This window comes from Acipenser ruthenus, chromosome 3, assembly GCF_902713425.1.
Source record: "Acipenser ruthenus chromosome 3, fAciRut3.2 maternal haplotype, whole genome shotgun sequence".
Lineage (NCBI taxonomy): Eukaryota > Metazoa > Chordata > Actinopteri > Acipenseriformes > Acipenseridae > Acipenser > Acipenser ruthenus.
Window position 1 is genome coordinate 88,802,302 of NC_081191.1, and position 18,478 is coordinate 88,820,779.

General features: G+C 38.4%; 1 protein-coding gene across 4 annotated transcripts in view; it reads left to right on the top strand.

The window, feature by feature from the left end:
• pign (phosphatidylinositol glycan anchor biosynthesis, class N) overlaps nt 1-18,478 on the top strand; it is a 29,027-nt gene that overhangs the window by 9,413 nt on the left and 1,136 nt on the right. For all 4 annotated transcript variants that reach the window (XM_059018724.1, XM_034921072.2, XM_034921071.2 and 1 more), the window contains exons 9-28: nt 1,862-1,902; nt 2,040-2,099; nt 3,294-3,386; nt 5,992-6,047; nt 6,853-6,931; nt 7,306-7,488; nt 7,659-7,801; nt 8,171-8,270; nt 8,933-9,025; nt 9,826-9,917; nt 10,352-10,466; nt 11,456-11,564; nt 12,161-12,263; nt 13,491-13,593; nt 14,083-14,169; nt 14,521-14,576; nt 14,681-14,756; nt 16,594-16,667; nt 17,338-17,380; nt 18,045-18,097. In XM_059018724.1, coding sequence (XP_058874707.1) covers nt 1,862-1,902; nt 2,040-2,099; nt 3,294-3,386; nt 5,992-6,047; nt 6,853-6,931; nt 7,306-7,488; nt 7,659-7,801; nt 8,171-8,270; nt 8,933-9,025; nt 9,826-9,917; nt 10,352-10,466; nt 11,456-11,564; nt 12,161-12,263; nt 13,491-13,593; nt 14,083-14,169; nt 14,521-14,576; nt 14,681-14,756; nt 16,594-16,667; nt 17,338-17,380; nt 18,045-18,097 — 1,759 coding nt within the window. The remainder of the gene's footprint in view (nt 1-1,861; nt 1,903-2,039; nt 2,100-3,293; nt 3,387-5,991; nt 6,048-6,852; nt 6,932-7,305; nt 7,489-7,658; nt 7,802-8,170; nt 8,271-8,932; nt 9,026-9,825; nt 9,918-10,351; nt 10,467-11,455; nt 11,565-12,160; nt 12,264-13,490; nt 13,594-14,082; nt 14,170-14,520; nt 14,577-14,680; nt 14,757-16,593; nt 16,668-17,337; nt 17,381-18,044; nt 18,098-18,478) is intronic.

An 18,478-nucleotide genomic window follows, 5' to 3' on the forward strand; every position in this document is an offset into this window, starting at 1 on the left:
GCTTGCCCCTCCCACCTCCACCAGCAGAGGATGAATACCTGCTGGTTCCGTCTCAGCCGCTGTGGGAGGACTGCTTTCCCCTCCCACCATCGCCATTGCCTGGGGATGGCTGTTCTGCATCGCCTGGGGCTGCCTTTTGTTCTCCACAGGACACAGGGTACGAGGGAGAAGTGGAGCTCCCGCTGCCGCCTCCATGGCCAGGGGCTCCCCTCCCGAGTTCGCCTCCCGAGGGTCCGCTGCGGCTGCCGTCGCCTTCCGAGGGTCCGCTGCGGCTGCCGTCGCCTTCCGAGGGTCCGCTGCGGCTGCCGTCGCCTTCCGAGGGTCCGCTGCTGCTGCCGTCGCCTTCCGAGGGTCCGCTGCTGCTGCCGTCGCCTTCCGAGGGTCCGCTGCTGCTGCCGTCGCCTTCCGAGGGTCCGCTGCTGCTGCCGTCGCCTGGGGTCGCCAGGGATCCTGCTTCGCCTGGGGTCGTCGAGGGTCCGGCTTTGCCTGGGGTCGCCAGGGATCCTGCTTCGCCTGGGGTCGTCGAGGGTCCGGCTTCACCTGGGGTCGCCAGGGATCCTGCTTCGCCTGGGGTCGCTACACGATGGCCGGAGCTCCATGAAAGGGAGCTGCCAGAAATGAAGAAAGGGGGGGAGGTCAGGAGACCAGCTCCCCCAGCCGCACTTTCGCGGCTGGAGATCATGTGGTCGGAGCCCCACGGAGGGGAACTGCCGGCCATGAAGAAGGGGGGAGAGGTCAGGAGACCAGCTCCCCCAGCCGCACTTTCGCGGCAGGATAGAGTGTGGCGGGAGCCCCGGAAGAGGGAGCTGCCAGCCACGAAGAATGGGGGGGTGCCAGAGATTCCACCATGGCCACCCCCCAGAAGTAACTTGCTTCCCCCTCTTCCGGGACTTTAAGACTGAGGGGGGAGGTGGCCGTTGGGGCCATGTGTGCTGCGCACAAGGGGGGGCATGTGTGGCGGAGTGTCCCGCCCCTATTTATTATTATTTGTATTTTTGTTTGCGGCGCGGGTAAAAGCGCCGCGTCTTTTATTATTATTTAAAAACCCCGTGAGGATGCATGGCTGATCAGCTACTGATTACTTAAATAGCTGACAGTCATGCATCCTTACCAAACGCGTGCAGACTCTGGCCGGGGGATAATAAGATAATTACCAACTAGTTAATCCCTCGGCCAGAGTATATAAACCTGCAGCTCTCTGCACTTGTTGTTGGGGTGTTGGAGTAGAGAGTACGGGGAGCGGAGAGAAGGATAATATTTAAAAAAACAATTGCTAATACGTGCTGGATAATCCAGCACGGCACTTACTTGTTTGTTTATTTATTCGTTTGGCCCTCGTGCCCTTTTGTTTGTATTTTGTTTAAATATTTTGTTTGTTTGTTATTAAATACGCTGAGTGCTTTTGCACTCGGTTTCACCCGCCCATCCACTGTTTTGGAGTCAGTTACTTCCTGGTCCGTGACGTCATCCACCACACCACTGCGAGCCAGACTGTCACAATACTACATTAAATACAGTGAAAAACAATGCATAATACATTAAATACAAGGCTAGGATGTGAAAACTCTAAAACATTGTGGATGTGTATGTCATATAGAATCATAAGAAGATACAGTGAAAGATCAGAAGTAGCAAAGACACAACAGCTAATAACAGATATCAGGCTTAAAGAGCATGGAAAACGAGAGAACAAGTGGGTCTTGAGAGTTGATTTAAAGCGAGCGACGGTGGGAGCATGGTGTGAGGACTTGCTTCACGGTATCCATGGGTTAGGATTTCCAAACACAGCGGTGCTGCTCATGCTAACTGTTTTCTGTATTGATGCTGTTACTTGTTATCATTTGCTCTTGTTTACTTTCAGAGTGGAAACTTGAGAACTTCAAGAGGTTAGATGTCAACCAGGTAAACACACCTTAGACCTGTTTCTTTTCTCCATAAATTGTTTGCTGCCTTTCCTTAACTTTCAGTGTTTAAACAAGCAATACAAATAATAATGAGAATAATAACAACCATTTCAACATCTCTTGTTTTATTTGCAGGCTGATGTAGCTCCATTGATGTCTTCCTTAATTGGAGTCCCAATTCCTCTGAACTCTGTAGTAAGTTAATCCAAGTGAACAAATGTATCTTCTCCATTCTATTCGCACTTGCCAACAAAATAGCAGAACACTTAATTAACAGAGCCTTCAATAGCTTTATACCATACTAACGTAGAAGCCTGTGCCCAGTTGCATAAAACACCTTGATTACATTTCCACATTGTTTTTCACAGGTTCTATAAGGAATAAAACCATTTTGACGACATAACACTCACAAGTTGGGTGACGTCGTTGTAGTTGTGGAGGACCCACACAACTTAGATTCACCACCTGTTTGTCTACCTCACTCGTAGAAGCCTGGTTTTCTTTCTAATGCTGAATTAAAGTGATGCATCACTACATCAAGTAATACAATCAGTATTATTGCAGTTTTTCCATTCTTTTCCCACGGGTTATAATAGGCATTTGCCATAGTTTACCCTGGTTTACAATGTATTACACTTTACTATGCTTTTACTATGGTAAACTTTCATAAGCATACCTAGTTTGCGTGTAAAATTCTAATACAACATTACAATTAACCATGGTCAGTTTCACATGCTTTTACAGGGTTTTTTTCTCATAGTTTTACTCTGCTTTACCATAGTGTATGTTTAGAATAGAACAAATGATCTAGTTTCACTAAAATATATCTTTGATTTGATTCTCTATATTCCCAATTTAAATTTATGCTGGTATTAATTACAGTTTGGATGGGAAGTGGTTGCATTATTTCACAGAAATGTACAATAATATGAATATCAAACAGGCTATAAACCTTGAAGCAGACTAAACCACAATGATGCTGCAGTTGAACCCAAGGGTTTTCAATGAGTATAATTACAGTATTTACATGCACTGTAACCATGGAAACAAGCCCTTTTTCGGTGAATCTAAGGCAAAGTGTTTTTTTTCATTTTTGTTTGAGTGGTTAGTTCAAACAGAAAAATAAACAAATCTGTAACTATGGGATCAAAATGAGCAACCACTTGATAACATGGGTTTTGAAGCCACTGCAATCTTACGGGTCAACATAAGGGTTTGGAAAGATAAATACACAACAAATGTAAATATCAGGGCTGTGAACTGCTGTAGTTTATACAGATATAAAGATTTACTAATAAATAACATGACAATAATATCCCCCTTGTTGTATCCCTTCTAATGCTTTGTTACACAGAGACTGAACTGCGTTTCCTGTGTTGTTTATTGCAGGGCGTCCTCCCTGTGGACTATCTGAACAGCAGCAACCACTTCAAAGCCGAAAGCATGTTTGCAAATGCCATTCAAATTCTGGAGCAGTTCAAGGTAACTCATTTCAGCTGTCTATCCTAGTCTCACCTCAGTGGAATACATTACTCCCCATATTAAGAGGGTTACAAAAACTCTATCCTTAAATAGACAGAATTTAAGGCTGTAGATTCAGTCGATAGGTTTTTAGGCCATAACCGTATGAACATATTCATTTGGTTTGTGGCTTATATGTTTATTAACTAGGTTGTGAACATACTCTTTTTTGGCAGAGGGTTATGGAAAGTGTGTGTGTGTGTGTGTGTGTGTGTGTGTGTTCTGAAGTGACGGCACCAACTGTCAGTATGAAGTTTTTGGGGAAATATGGAGATCTGTCTGGCTATCTGTCTGAACTGTGTATTTTCATGGAATGGCCTAAATGTATTTATGGGTTCAAAACTAGTCACATGTACACCACCCACTCGATATATCACGGGTGTCGGGGTCCAATACAAATCCGCTATATATATCGAGGGCCGTGATATAGCGAGAGACCCACAGAAAAACAAATAGGCTAATAACAAATACTGTGCAACCACTCCCTCTTTTTATCATGGGCGTCAGGATCCAATATAAATCCTCTACGCAACACGCTTTTTCTCATTTTTCGTAAAAAAAGCAGCACATCGTTTTAATTCATACTGCGGAGGGTAACTGCTTCTCATCAACTTAAGTCTCCAATGAATTTCGTGAATCTTCCTTTCCTTTCTCAAATGCCCAAACTGCTGCATTGAAAGAATCCATTCCCAACATAGGAGGCTTGTTGCTAGGGAGCTGACGTCACTGCCCTGTGACTTTTGCTAGTGCATTGCTTAAAAAAACGCTTCAGCAAGTAGATATTTAATTTGCTTTGTGTGATTGTGCAACACGTGTGTATATGATAACAGTACGATATGAATGCTTTGTTTTTAACTGTTCTGTATATTTTAGTTTGTGATTTGCAGTACAAAATAATACGAACAGTAATTCTAAGTGAAATTATAGTGCAGCTAAGGCATGCGCAGTTAGGCTGTAAAAATGGGAAGCCAACTCCAGGACTGCGATATATCCGAATCCGCAGTATAGCGAGGGGCGATATAACGAGGGGTGGGTGTACTGTTTTCTTTTATCACAGTGTAATTGGATAAGATTGTCTCCACTTGAAATTGTGTTGGTTTTGTTTATTAGGTTTATTTGTTGTTCATGAATAGCTATGCTGTTTGCACTGAATGAACACATTATTATTATTATCTTTTATTTCTGTTTAAACCAGTACCAGTATTTTATCTTGTCACATTAACTCAATCAGTCCCCGGTTCGATTTAATTGGTCTGACTTGTATCCTGTATATAATGTGCTACTGGGCTGATTTAGTCATCTGTTCTTTGCAAGGTTATGATAAAGTATATAAGCACAATAACAAGTATGTATCAGTATACAGTATCAGACTCTTTCTCACAGACGTGGAGGTCAGTGTTCACACCTGACATGTTGTGCAACAAATTGAGGTTGAGTGAACCTTGATGGAACGCCAGGCCATTCCTGTTCTCACAATAGGTGTAGAACCAATGACCCAATATAGAAAACAATGACACATTTCCATTAAATTGAAGGAATTCGTGCCCACCATCTTCAGTCATTGTGCAGATGCTAGGAAAATGACCAGAATACATGATTCTAGTTTTATATTTGAAGATAGTGGTGCCTTGTTACCTGTCCAGTACCAAAATTACTTGAAAATGTAAATCAATATTCAGATAGCAATATCTTGTGTTACCAAACTGTAATTCTCCCAATAAAACCCTGATTGCAGGCATTGATGCCAGACATTGTGAATGAGATTACTAAACAATGTCTGCTAATCAATGTCTGCTATATGTTATGTTTTAAATAATCAGTTTAGTTACTGCTGTGTTGGAAATGTTGTCTGTTTTAGCCCTGCCTAGTTTTAAAAAGTACAGAAAGTAGCTATAAATGTTTTTTTTTTTGTTTTTTTTTACTGTTGCCTTTTCTATCTAATAGTTTTGCTAATACTCAAAAGTCTGTGGTGTTCAGGTGCTTCAGCCCGAGTTCAGTGCTGCTTTCCAGCTACAGTTGGCTGCCATAGACATTTGTAATGTAGGCTATATCCTCTCGTAATCTGCCTTTAGGTATGCTGGCAATAACTTGCTATTGCACTAGATGGTGCTGGCGTTAACAAATATAAAGACACTTTGGCTTATCCAGCCTTCTTTACATATATCTGTAACAGGCAACTAGAACTGAAGAGCAGAGCTCCTCAACATAGTCAAAGCACCTTAACACAGACAAATCGACTATACAAAAACTAGCTGAGTAATTGAAAAAGAACCACATAGAGTGATTGCAAACATCATAAAATTAAGGGAACTGAAAAAAAGAAGAACATTTAGTTTTAAGCTACTTTCTTTGAAATAAAAAAGGTTTCTATATGAAAGTACCATTGGTCAGTTACTGTGTGGCAGTGACCACTATTAAAGCTTTGTGCATTCAAGTTAATAATAATAAGTAATCAGATAGTACCCTTAATGTTATAGTTTTACAGTTGTATACTATTATGTCAGTGAAATGCCACATTTTGATCACATACCTGGTGTTTCTTTAAAAGAAAGTCTTTTTTTTTAAGGTTAAGATGGCTCAGAAAAAGGCAACCACTTTATCATTCCTGTTCACTCCATTTAAGTAAGTAGCTTTCCATTTCCAGTGCAATAAGATGTATTTGCTCATTCTGTTCCGAGTCATTATCCTAGCAAACCATATGGGACTTGTGAGACAAATCCCAGCAGAAAAACTGAATGCGCTTTAGAAGTGTTAGACGTCAGATGTGTTGAAGCTGCTCAAGTGGAAAGCACTCCATGTGTTTGCTAATCTGGTGCTGCTGGATGCGTCGTTCTTGCAGTGAGGCCCCTTGCCATGTGCTGCTTCACTTTTAGTGAAGTGTGGGAAGAAATGTGATTTTACAAGAAAAACAAAAACAACGTCTGTATCCCCGGGATATTTTTTTCTTTTTAAAGGAGAAAAAGCAAATGTTCATTTTACTATGGTCTGAACACTTGGAAATGTACTGAGTTAGTGCTTAAAAGTATTCACCCATAGCACAGTCAGTGTCTGTACACTTTGTCAGGACCTGATTGGGTGTGGCATAACCCTGGTGTGAGGCACGTTCTCCTGCTATACTGTGGATCCCTTGATTACTCTAGAAGGCTGAACGAATGTGTTATCATGACCATCTGGCTGCCTCTATTCACCAGTTGTGTTACGTATGACTGAATTGATTAACATCCCTCAAGACACCTTCTCGCACCTTGTGGAGTCTGTGCCACATCGTGTCAAGGCTGTGATCAGGGCAAGTTCAAATAACAACACCGTCGGACCTTATTATTGGTAAACTTGTGCCACACAACATTGTTTGAATAATATAGATGTACTTATGTATTTGTAATATTCCATAGCGTTAGTTCTAAGTAAACAGAATTCCTCTTTATAGGTTGCTTCCAGAATCAGAACAAGCAGATTTCATACGCAGAGCAAGATCTCTTATCCAACACGGAAATTATCACCAAGCAGTAAGTAATGAACAGTGTTTTAGGGTAGACGACAATATCTGTTTAAAACATTATGTTCAGGGTCAACGTGAGAAATGTTAGACTTACATATAATGTCCAGCTAAAAAGTGACAGCAGAGCCAATAAACTGTGACATGCACAGAGAATGGAGTTGTCAGTGTAGTTTCAGTGTTTACCAGGGTCTGGCCTCTTTAATGGAACATCCCCAGAAAGGTGGTCTATATCAAAGTACTGTTTGAAAAAACAGTGTATGTGGATTGTCCGGATTATCTCCATGACCGGACATGGCACTACTCTGGATGTTCTGTTAGATAACTTAGTTTTGTTCAAGATCATTCAGTTTTGATTCTGTCTTTTGATACTGTTCCCTCCAGATCAGCGTTTGCAGGTCTCTGATGAGCTTGGCTTTTGAAGGCCTGTCCTATTACCATACCTATGATCGCTTCTTTCTGGGGGTCAGTGTGGTGTTTGGCTTTGTGGGCTGGACCGCATGTGTCATCCTGATGATCCTTAAAACTCATAACAGTCTCCACAAACCTTCCACGAGGAAGGAAAAGGTAAAACAAATAAATAAATAATAATTGCCTGCTTGATTACTGGGGATACCACATTGAACCAAACATGTTATATATCCCTGTCCCCATGTTTATATATTATAAAATTGTGTTTTTAAAAAAAAAAAAAATAATCCTCACGATTTGTTTGCTGTTTTTCCTCCAATTGACAGGTATCAAAAGATGCCCTCCTCCCTAAAGTGTTTGTCGGCATCTCTTTAATGATAGCCTTCTTCCTGCTGATACAGGCTAGTCCCTTGACCTATTACATTTACTGCCTGCTCCCAGTCCCTATATGGTATGCAGTTTGCAAAGAGTAAGTGAAGAAGACTATCAAGTGCCCTATACTTTGAAACAATAAACTGTGAAACAATTTGCAAGTCAAAGTTTGTGGTTTGTGCTTGTGTTCTCTAGTTCATTGTAATCACTTTTAATAAAAGGAAAGAACAGTCTTAGTTGATTTTTAGTGAAACATTGTAATGTTTTTATACCATACTTTTAGTTTATTTTAGGAATACTGAAGTTTTTTCTGCTGGTTTCACAGACCCCGATTAGCACTAATCTGGTACGACCCAATGTAACCTTAGGTAAGGTAGTCCAAGATTAGTGTTAATCAGAGTCTATGAAACCAGTCATATGTGTTTTAAAGTTATTTTTTATCAAAATAATATTTCTTTTTTTGTAGATACAGAACTTGTAAAGAACTTCTGAATTCAGTAAAATCCTACCCATTAACTCAGAGCATTGGATTGTTAGTGATGTTCATTGTGGGAATTGAATTGTTGGTAAGTTAATGGTATGCAGGTGACTGGACTGCCCCTCACATGACTGACTTTGCACTCGTTTGACATGTGCTTCTGTATCCCAGTAATGCATGCTTCCTGAGGAATTACCATTCTGTGCGTCATTCTGGAAAACAAATTTCCACTGGACCTAGAAAAAATGTTGAGCAGTAATTGAGGAATAGTCAGATATTCCTACAGGATGATAGCGGTATTCCTTGCAGACAAGTCATTTAGAATCATAGTGTCATTCTGCTGCCCAAGGTGGCTCAATGCCCTGTTTACATGGCAAACCCTGTATCTTCATTATAATTGTGTATTTGTGCTTGGAGAGCATATTATTTATTTAGCATGTTAACAGTGGTTATATTTTGAACTTTTGTTTTTCAGTGCTTTTTGTAGGTAGTCAAAATCAGTGTTTATCTGGGCTTGTTTTAATACTGTCTGACTCTGAAAAAGTACGTTTATGCACCCTGAGAGCTGATCTCAACACCATTTTTTTTGTTTGTTTGTGGGCTGTTTTGTCTCTGTTTATCAGTTAAACCCTAAAATAAGAAACCTTAATAATATTACTGGATAATGTTTTATAAATCGATATAACACTTTAAGGTATTATTTTTAGAACCCTAGTATGTCGCAGGAATTCACCTTTAACTTAATTTCAGGTTGTGAGCTTTTTCTATCGGGCTATGCTAACCCTTGGACTCGTTGCTCTAACTGGATGGCCAATTGTGTCCAAATTGTGGGCTCAAACAAAGGTAGGCTTGAATTTGAGAATACAAAAAGAAATGGTTGATTAATAGAGTAGGTGTAATCCGTTGAGTATCTGTTTTTGGAAATATGCACAAATGTATTAGAATCTGAAACCTAGATCTTGTCATCAATTTGTTATTTATGTGAATGTGTCCAATGAGTCTGATACAAATACAACATGAATTAACATTTAATCAAAAACAGAACTTTGAGAGCTTATTGCATTTGGGCATGTGACAATATACTGTATAAAGGCATCAATTTGAAGAAGACTACAGGTGCCAGAGGTAAATCATATTACAAGGCTGTCAATGCTAACAGGGTTTATTGCCTGCTAATTTTGTTCATGGCATGAAATCAAGTCAGTTGGCCCTGCAGCCTTAATGTATCTCTTACAACCTAACCAATGCTTTAAAATCTTACCTCAATGCTTTAAATATTCAAAATATTTCAAATACAACTCTGTCACATGAAATGACTAGGGACCAGGAAGCAGCTGCAACTTTTCATCAATAGTGTTATCATTGAAATATCTGCATATTCTAAACTGAAGTATACATTTAAAGCAAAGAACAAAAACACATTCAACAGAGGAAAAGGGGTCCCAGGGGTATTACTGACAGTGCTAATAAGATGTAAGGCAAGTGAGATACCACAGTGAGAATCGCATTGTTACTGTCCAAGCCCTGACTGTATAATCAGTTAGTACACAGAGGGGTGTATTGTATATTAAGTTTGTAAAAGCTGCTGGACAAAGGTGACAGCCCTTTTTTTTTTCTTTTTTTTTTTTTCTTTTGTTTTACAGACATGGTCAGTTTGCTGGATACTTGCATGTTTGTTCCTGGCGATGTTCCCTCTAATGCCTGTGGTCGGGAGGGAGCCTAATATCAATCTTGTGTAAGGCGCACACCCTTTGCTTGCAAACAATATCTTTTGACAACCTACCAGTAAAACATCAGTAGGAGTAATACATAATAATACGTAAATAAAAATATGTAGTTGATATTCGGCATGTTTTTAGTAAGTGATTCCTGGGATCAACCTACACTTCAAAGAATGGCACAATGTCCCCCACTACTCTTAGGGGGTATATGTTTTGTGAGAGACATTAAAATGACTGTGTATACCTCTGTCCCTGGAGCAGTCGTTATAGGCAGTGCTGGCTGTATTTTAAAGTTCTCCTTCTTCTTTGTTTTTGATAAGCTGGTCATTTACAGATAATGCCTTGACAGACTATAGTATACCCTCTAGCAACACCTTTGTATTTAAGGGGGTAACTTTCACCTATTTTTTTTTACATGGTTATATTTTGTGTATAATTTTTTTTGCAGGACCGGTGCTGGATTGTTTTCTCTCATTATCTCTTCTTTCTTTCTGGCCTCCCTCTGGAAAGCAAAGAGCAAAACCTCCAGGAACTGGAGAGACTTTGAAGTATACCTCTTCCAGGTGAGTTCAACTGATCACACCTGCACCTACAATCCTGTACATGTAGCTCTGTAAAACAAAGGTTGGGCAGCACCACAAAAGCTAGGTGGTTGATGAAATCCAGAATACAAAGCTATTAAACGTATTTCTGTACTTTTTTAAAAAGTTTAATATATGACATGCTTTTATGTAGTCACAACCAACTGGTACCTCAAAAGCCAGTAGGCCTAACTAACTTAAATCCATTTGCACAATGGTATCGTATCTCTGATGTGTTATATAACATTGCTCAAGTATTTATCCTAATGCCGTACATTTCACTAGTCATTTAGTAATTGGCCTTGTCATTTTGTTTATGACCTTCAGCAAACCTTCTAGAAACTAGTTAATACTACCAGCCCGGCAAGTGCAACCTATTGCTATACACACCCGGATTGTGTTATACAAGTGCAAGTACAGCCTATTGCTATACACACCCGGATTGTGTTATACAAGTGCAAGTACAGCCTATTGCTATACACACCCAGATTGTGTTATACAAGTGCAAGTACAGCCTATTGCTATACACACCCGGATTGTGTTATACAAGTGCAAGTACAGCCTATTGCTATACACACCCGGATTGTGTTATACAAGTGCAGGTACAGCCTATTGCTATACACACTCGGATTGTGTTATACAAGTGCAGGTACAGCCTATTGCTATACACACTCAGATTGTGTTCACTCACGTATCCCTGTTTTTTTACCATGTTTTCCCCCGGTGTTCATACTATATCTTAGTATTGCTATGTAATGACTTATCTCCACCTAGTGCCTCTATCCTGTAGCCTAGATACTACACTAGGGGGGTATGTGCTTTATATTATTTTATTTAGTAAAATATGGAGTGTGGTATATCCCCAAACTACCAGAACTATGTTAAAAAAAAAAAAAAAGATTAATATTTTATTAGAACAACTATTTGTGGCAATGTGTTTAACATTCTACCTGTTTTCTGCTTGTATTCAGATGCTGAATATTGTTTTGTGCACATTTGTTGTGAACAGTACCCACTCCAGTTTGAGCCTCAAGCAAGGATTACCATTATTCAACCAGATTGTCAGCTGGACAACGTTAGGTATGTTACATAATAATACATGCCTTAACATTTTATATGTTTTGTAACCATTATAAATTGAGGACACAATGTTAAGAGTATACTTTTACATTTTTCATAAATGTTGAAATGGAATTATAATTAAAATGTGAAACTGCATATTTCTTTTTATCTGAATTGAGTAGAAAACTTGAGAAATTGTCAACAAAACAGTTTTCTCTAGAATAAATAGACCGTGTAACAATGTATGCATGTTATTATTTGGGTGCAGGCAATGCTTGCATCATTGTGAACATAACTGACTGAAAATGCACATTTCAAGTGTTCTATGGCTAAGCGCCAACCTATGAATTGAAGTTAAAGTTTGTTGTGACTTTTCCCCATTGTTTCTTAGTGCAAAGTTATTTAAAATAATAGTCGGTCATACAACCAATAAATGAGATTGCTTTCACTTGGAATGATCCATGAAACAGTGCAGAGTCAAGGCTGCTGATGGCAGGCTACTGTAAATGTCACCAAGGCGCTAAGTGACTTGTGTATTTTGCCCTGTGCTGCTGCTTTTCTCATCTCTGTGCGGCCTGTCCTGTTATAATAACTGCTCCTACTCTCTGTTACAGCCTCCTCATTTGTTGTGCCTCTGCTGAGCTCCACACTCCTCCTACAGCGCCTGCTGGGCATATTCCTGTCTCTAGTATCGACTTACCTCCTCCTCAGTACAGGGTAACCTTCGACACTGCTTCCAGTTGCAGCGTGTGTGTGCTCCTCATGCTGGAGAGTTGGATATTGTTCGCTCAGTATTTTATTATTATATTCTTTTGGCACATGTAAGACTGTATATTACTAAATGGAAATGTAATATACAGTCTTCTATGTGCCAAAAAAAAAATATCAGAATCTATAATTTGTTTTTTGTTGAGATCATCCCATAGTAAATAATGTACAAGGAGATAAATGTACAAAGGCCAATTATATAATCTCAGATGAAATATAAAACTAATTTCTCCCATGTAGAATCCTCAAATACAGAATCAGACAACCAGAAATGCTGTGTGTGAGCTGCTATAGCCGTATTCACAGCAGTTAAAGCAGGTTTTTGCCCCTGGATGGTGAATAATTTCATTGTTCCCTAGAGCAATTGATATATTCTTTTAAAAGAAATCACAAGCATCTGGGTTTTGCTACAATATAGACTGCCCATGTTCAAATCGATTGTCAGCTTTAAAAAAATGCCTTTGAAAAAGACTACATTCTTAGGTGTGAAATTCCATTTTAATAACCAGTTTAAGCCTCTTATAGTTAAAACTATGAGAAGTTGTTTTTTTTTTTCTCCTGAAACTTTAAAAGTGTTTGAAATAGCTAATTTCACACCTACAGCAGAGAAGACAGTAGGTTTGTCTATATGAAATGCAGTGAGTCCCTTAACAACATATAGTTTTCACTAACATTAAAAGGTTTAGGATCAGAAGATTATATCATAGAAAAGTATCTGCTGTTATAATTCTGATGTTTTTTTGTAGTGAAAATACTATTTAAAGATTTGAAACTTACATAATGAACCCAGAGTATTTTTACAGTGTCTCCTGTACTTAACACTGTAAACTGTCAGCTACATAAGAGAATGTATATGAAAAACACACATATGAAAGTGACAGATAGAAAATAGCCTTAAGTTAATATTGTTAGTTAGCTGTTTGCCAATTTGAAGTTATTAATACCAAATATTGTGATGCAACTGCTTCTTACTAAAGTTGTAAGGCACTTCCAAAACTGTATATACTTTTATTTCTTTTGTTCGAGCCTGTATGCACTATATGTTCTTTTTTTTTTAGTACTTTTAACAAATAAGTACAGGTGCAAGGTGCAAAGCAATTATACAGTTACCATCCACACAGAAATACAAGTAGTATAGCTGTGCTAATGAGTAATATTACGCTGTTGCACTTTTAGATGCGAGGCACTCTTCCCCCTTGTGCTGTCCTGGTTGATGTTTGTGTGGATTAACATGGAACAGGAGACCATGCAGTTTAAAGGCATGTCTCCCAGATTAAAGGTAAAGTGGAAACACAGCTGTGCCAAACTCTAATAGATTTGGTGCTGTTTTTTCTTGTTTTTTTGTTTGTCTTTTTTTTATTTGTGTCCTTGGAGGTCTAAATTGAGAACACAAACTCTTTTGATCAGGTTTGAGCCAGGAGGGGAAAGGAGACGCTTGTGTATTTATGTGGTGAGCTACAGGTGAAGGTTAGGGTTGAGGGAATCTTTTTAAAGCAACCCTTTTGGCTGAAGTATGAAACCTTTTTTCAGCCTTTTTTGTCACACTGTACTGTAGATCAAAGTTGCTGCTGCTTCAGGGTACCGGCCACTTTGTGTGCTGTTTTTCATTTAGCTGCAATCAGAGCTTGTGATATTTGCATATCCTGAATTATTTATGTCCACTGTCATTATTAAGACACAGTCTTTGTCTAGCAGCTGCATGAATACAAAAACTGTTTTTGCTAAGTGAGATTTTGCTTAACAACCTGTTTTGTTTCCTTTTCTGCAGCTTTCCAACATCGACTTTTCTGAAAACATTGATATCTCAAAGCTGCGACAGTTAAGGCTTGATGATATACGCAGATCTTACTTTTTTGTATCCTTATCCTGGGGCATGGTGCAGCATGGCATTGCTTTCACAAACACAACCAGCAGATGGTGCTGTTAACCCTGTTTCTGCACAGTGTACCTTTCTTCATTTTAAATACATTATAAAAAAAGTTAAAAGTTATAAAAACCACTGTACATGGAAGATGCAACATGTAAACATGATCCTTTTCTGAACAAAAAAGACGTGATTTAAACCTATACTGCATGGATTCCAAAAATACAACGGAAATCTATGATGTATAAATATCTCACATATGGATATTTAGATGTAAAATTGAAAACTTGTGAGTTAAAAATGATTGTCAGAGGGTTAAGTTTTCCTCAGCAGAGCTTTCAGGTTTTCTTTATAGTTACTGCTTTTTTTGGAACTGGAAATATAGCGTCTATTAACAGGTAAATACAGATTTGAATGGTTTTATTAGGCGCTTTTGTAAGATCACATGTAATACCTCTAACTCAAAATCACTCCCTTACAGTATATCATTCTGTATTCCTAGTTTTGATCCTGCTTCAGTATACTGCTTTCTGACCGTGTTTAATCCTTTCGTTATGGGAGCACTGATGATGTGGAAGGTATGTGTTTCTTATATATTTTTCTTTATAGCAGTTACATGAAACACTAAAACCATTGCTGTGTTTTAAAAGTGGTTACTGATGAGAAATTGCTTTTATTTCCAACATGAGTCCACAAACGCCAGTTCTTAGTAATGGTAGTCTGTGTTTATTAAACCTTTATTAAAGAAGTGCTGACCAAGGTTTAAAATCCATTTTCTTAAGTGTTATTAACACTTAGTATAACTTTCTTCTGTTGAAGATCTCTTTGCCCTTTGCTTATAATTTATACTTCAATTTGGAATATGCACCCATTGCAAAAACAACATCAGTATGCCATAGATTAAAAAAAAAAAATAGTTGCTGCTGCTTTACGGTACCAATCAATACATCTGCTGTAGTTCAAATTTACTCCAGTGGATTAGCTACAATCAGATCATATTTGTATAACCTGAATTAACATAGAAAAGTGAAGAAGGAAAAGATTCTCTGCACCAGTAAAAGTGGAACAGTAAAAATGTTTTTAAAGGTTAGGTAGGTATTGATTTTAGAGCACTGGTTAGCACTCCTTTAAGCCTGATTCAGCAGTGTGCACGAGCCTACGTTCCAGCTCAGGATTTTCAGCCCCTAGGTCACATCTGTTCTCCCTAAGAAAGATAATAAGTGAGGCAATGATGTAGAGGTCTAAAAACTTACAGCAATGGAAACTGGACCGCTTCTTTTTTATTTTGTTACTTTTGTGGGCAAACTAAACAAGGCTTTTATCTAAAAACATCCCATTGTAGGGCCTCAGATCTGCCTTCAGCTTCTGAAGGGATGAGAGGGTAGTTTAGTACACACTTGCAAAGATACACATTTATGCTGCCAGCTGCAAGTTTTGGCTCTAATCACACTTTCTGGTTCATATTTACCTTGTGGGTGCAGAACTCAGACAGGTTCCCTTCCATTGTTTTTTTAACCTCTTGCACTAGGAAGTTGGAGAGGGAACAAAAAAGAGACGGGACTTTTGTTGACTGATGTACTCTGACCCTTCTGCTTCATTGATCTGCCACTAATAAGATTCAAGTTTAAAAATATGTCTCAGGCAGGGTGAGGTAGAGTCCTTAAGGTACACAAGGAATTGAGCGGTTGTTTAAATGGGTTCTTATTTTAAATATTAAGACTTTTGTACGGTTCATTTTTTATATGGAGTATTCTATTTAAATCTCAGTTAAAAAACATAACTAGCTCACGGATTCTTTTTACGAAATATACAATAGTTTTGTCTGACATACAATTTGCTCTGCATACTGCAGAGGTCTTCAGTAATGTAGCATCCTTGGTGTGTTTCGAGCTCTTGAGGTATTTGGGCTAACTGACATACATTAAATTAATTAAGAGCCATAGATCATTGCGTAGTCTGTTTTACCTTCAAATTATGAATTATTCAAACAAAAGTCAATTATTTTATATCAAATGTACTGTCAGTGGCCACCAACCATATTGGCTGTCCTTTATTGAATTGAGAAGTAATACCTAATAAACACCAGTCAGTATTCACTAGATTATGTATAATGCATAAGTTAAGTGGCTGTGTTACTATTAAAAAAAAAAAAACCCAAAGCCTGTTTGTTTGCCCTGGTTTTATGAAAATAAGCTGCACAGCAAGCTGGTATTTAAATGTGCCAATAGAACTGGGGTCCCAGTGCTGCATGCCCTTCCTAGAATGTTTTGTGTACTGCTGTTTTAAAATAAAGCTCTTTAGTGACACTCATAGCTTTGTGATAATGCATATTGTAGGTTTACACTGGCTACAAAATCATGAGTTATCCTACTCTAATAAGCACTGCAGTCAGTATGTTTCTCTTTTGTTATGCAGATTCTGATACCTTTTGTGATTGTGATGTGCACATTTGAAACCATTCAAGTATCAACACAGCTTTCTTCAAAAAGGTACCTTGACATTCTGTGCGTTTTCTTGTTTTGATGTACTGGAGCCTGTTGATTATTATTGTACTATCTGACATAAAAAAGAGAATATAAAAACAAATCAAATTAGTGAAGGGCCCTTTTTTAAAATCCTATTTTATGACTGAACAACAAGTAAGTAACAATGGTTTTTCTACTGCGCTGTCCTGATAAGGCGTGACTTACCAGTACTTATGTAATGTTTTCTATTTTCCTTTTACTTAAATTACATTAATTTTCATATTGCACGTCCCTTAACATTTGACAACATAGATTTAATAAAATAAGTGGGAAAACACAGCCCAAAGAACCCACTCCAGATATTCCCCAGTATTCCCCAGTTACCCATGTCACCCAGTTTTCTGAAGGATTATCCAGTAAATACCATTTTGACAAGGCAATTATTCCACCCTATATTTACTGCCAAAGTATTTCCCTCCAGAATTCAAATGCAAATCCATGTGTGATGTAAGCACTGCAACAATATGTAATGTGTATATGTTAAGACAAGCCACATGTTTGTTGCTGTGCTGTAGCTGTGGTATAGTTTAACAGGAAGGTTAAGTAAAAATTGCAACAACAAAAAAAACTAAAATAGAATGACACAGTTCTGTCTTCTGGAGAGTGCTAAAGCTTTTGTTAATTTTTCTTTCAGCCTGTTTCTGATAGTGTTGGTCATTTCTGATATAATGGCTTTGGTAAGTTAATCCTTGTGTTGTACCTGGAGGGGGGACTGGCAGAGAATGGTCTTTATATTGACCCTTTCACAAAGAAGGGATTTACTGTATTATTATTAGTAACAAAAACAAGCAATACGTATACCTTCTTTTCTTAAATAAGAACATTTCCAGCACTCATTTTACATTACTGTAAATTATTATTACAAATGCAAAGGGATGGGGAGAGGTGTAAACCATTCCATTAAAATGTCCTGACAAGGCAGGACCCCACAGGAGCTAATTTGAACACAGAGCTGCCCTTAGTGTGTGGTACATAAATACGCTAACCTGGAAAGAATAGATTGTACAGAGACCTATATCATCACCCACTTGGCACCTGCCACATGTCACTGTTTATGAATATTGCAAAGGGGATTTAAGTAGTTCAGACTGCACTCAAAGGGAAGCAGGTATAGTTTATAAAAAGGTAGAAAGGATGTAAAATAGGGGACTCCGGTACACATTATGTAAGGTAACATTAGGTACTCAAAGATAGTGCTAATCAGGGTCTGTGAAATCTGCAGTAAATGTTTGCCATTTCTGATTATGTCAAAGAAGCTAATGATTTCCTTGATTCTCTGGAATTGAGTTTTCCTAGTGTCGTCTCTTTTGTATTGCACTCCATTCTTCTTGTCTTTTGCAGCACTTCTTCTTTCTGGTTAAAGATTATGGAAGTTGGCTGGATATCGGGACAAGGTACGTTAACTTGCTCCTCCTTTTAATTCTCTGGCCATTTACTGAACTCTGTGTCTATCCGGGATGGTTTTATTTCAAGTGCAGCATATGGTTATTTTGTTAATCATTCATTACTCACTCACCAAAACACAAGCCTGTTTTTCAGGCAAACCCAATAATTATTAGTATTTTATGAGCTGAAAATGAATATAATTTACTTGAGTTTTTAATGACGTATTTATATGTATGTTTACGGTACAGACATTCTATTTACAACTTGCCACACACACAAACAGTTACTGTTTGTACTTCAATGAATTTCAATCATTAACTAAGTATTTCCCTTCATGTGGTGTAGATTTGTAAGGGGATTTCCATTATTTTCAAATGAACTGTTCTCAG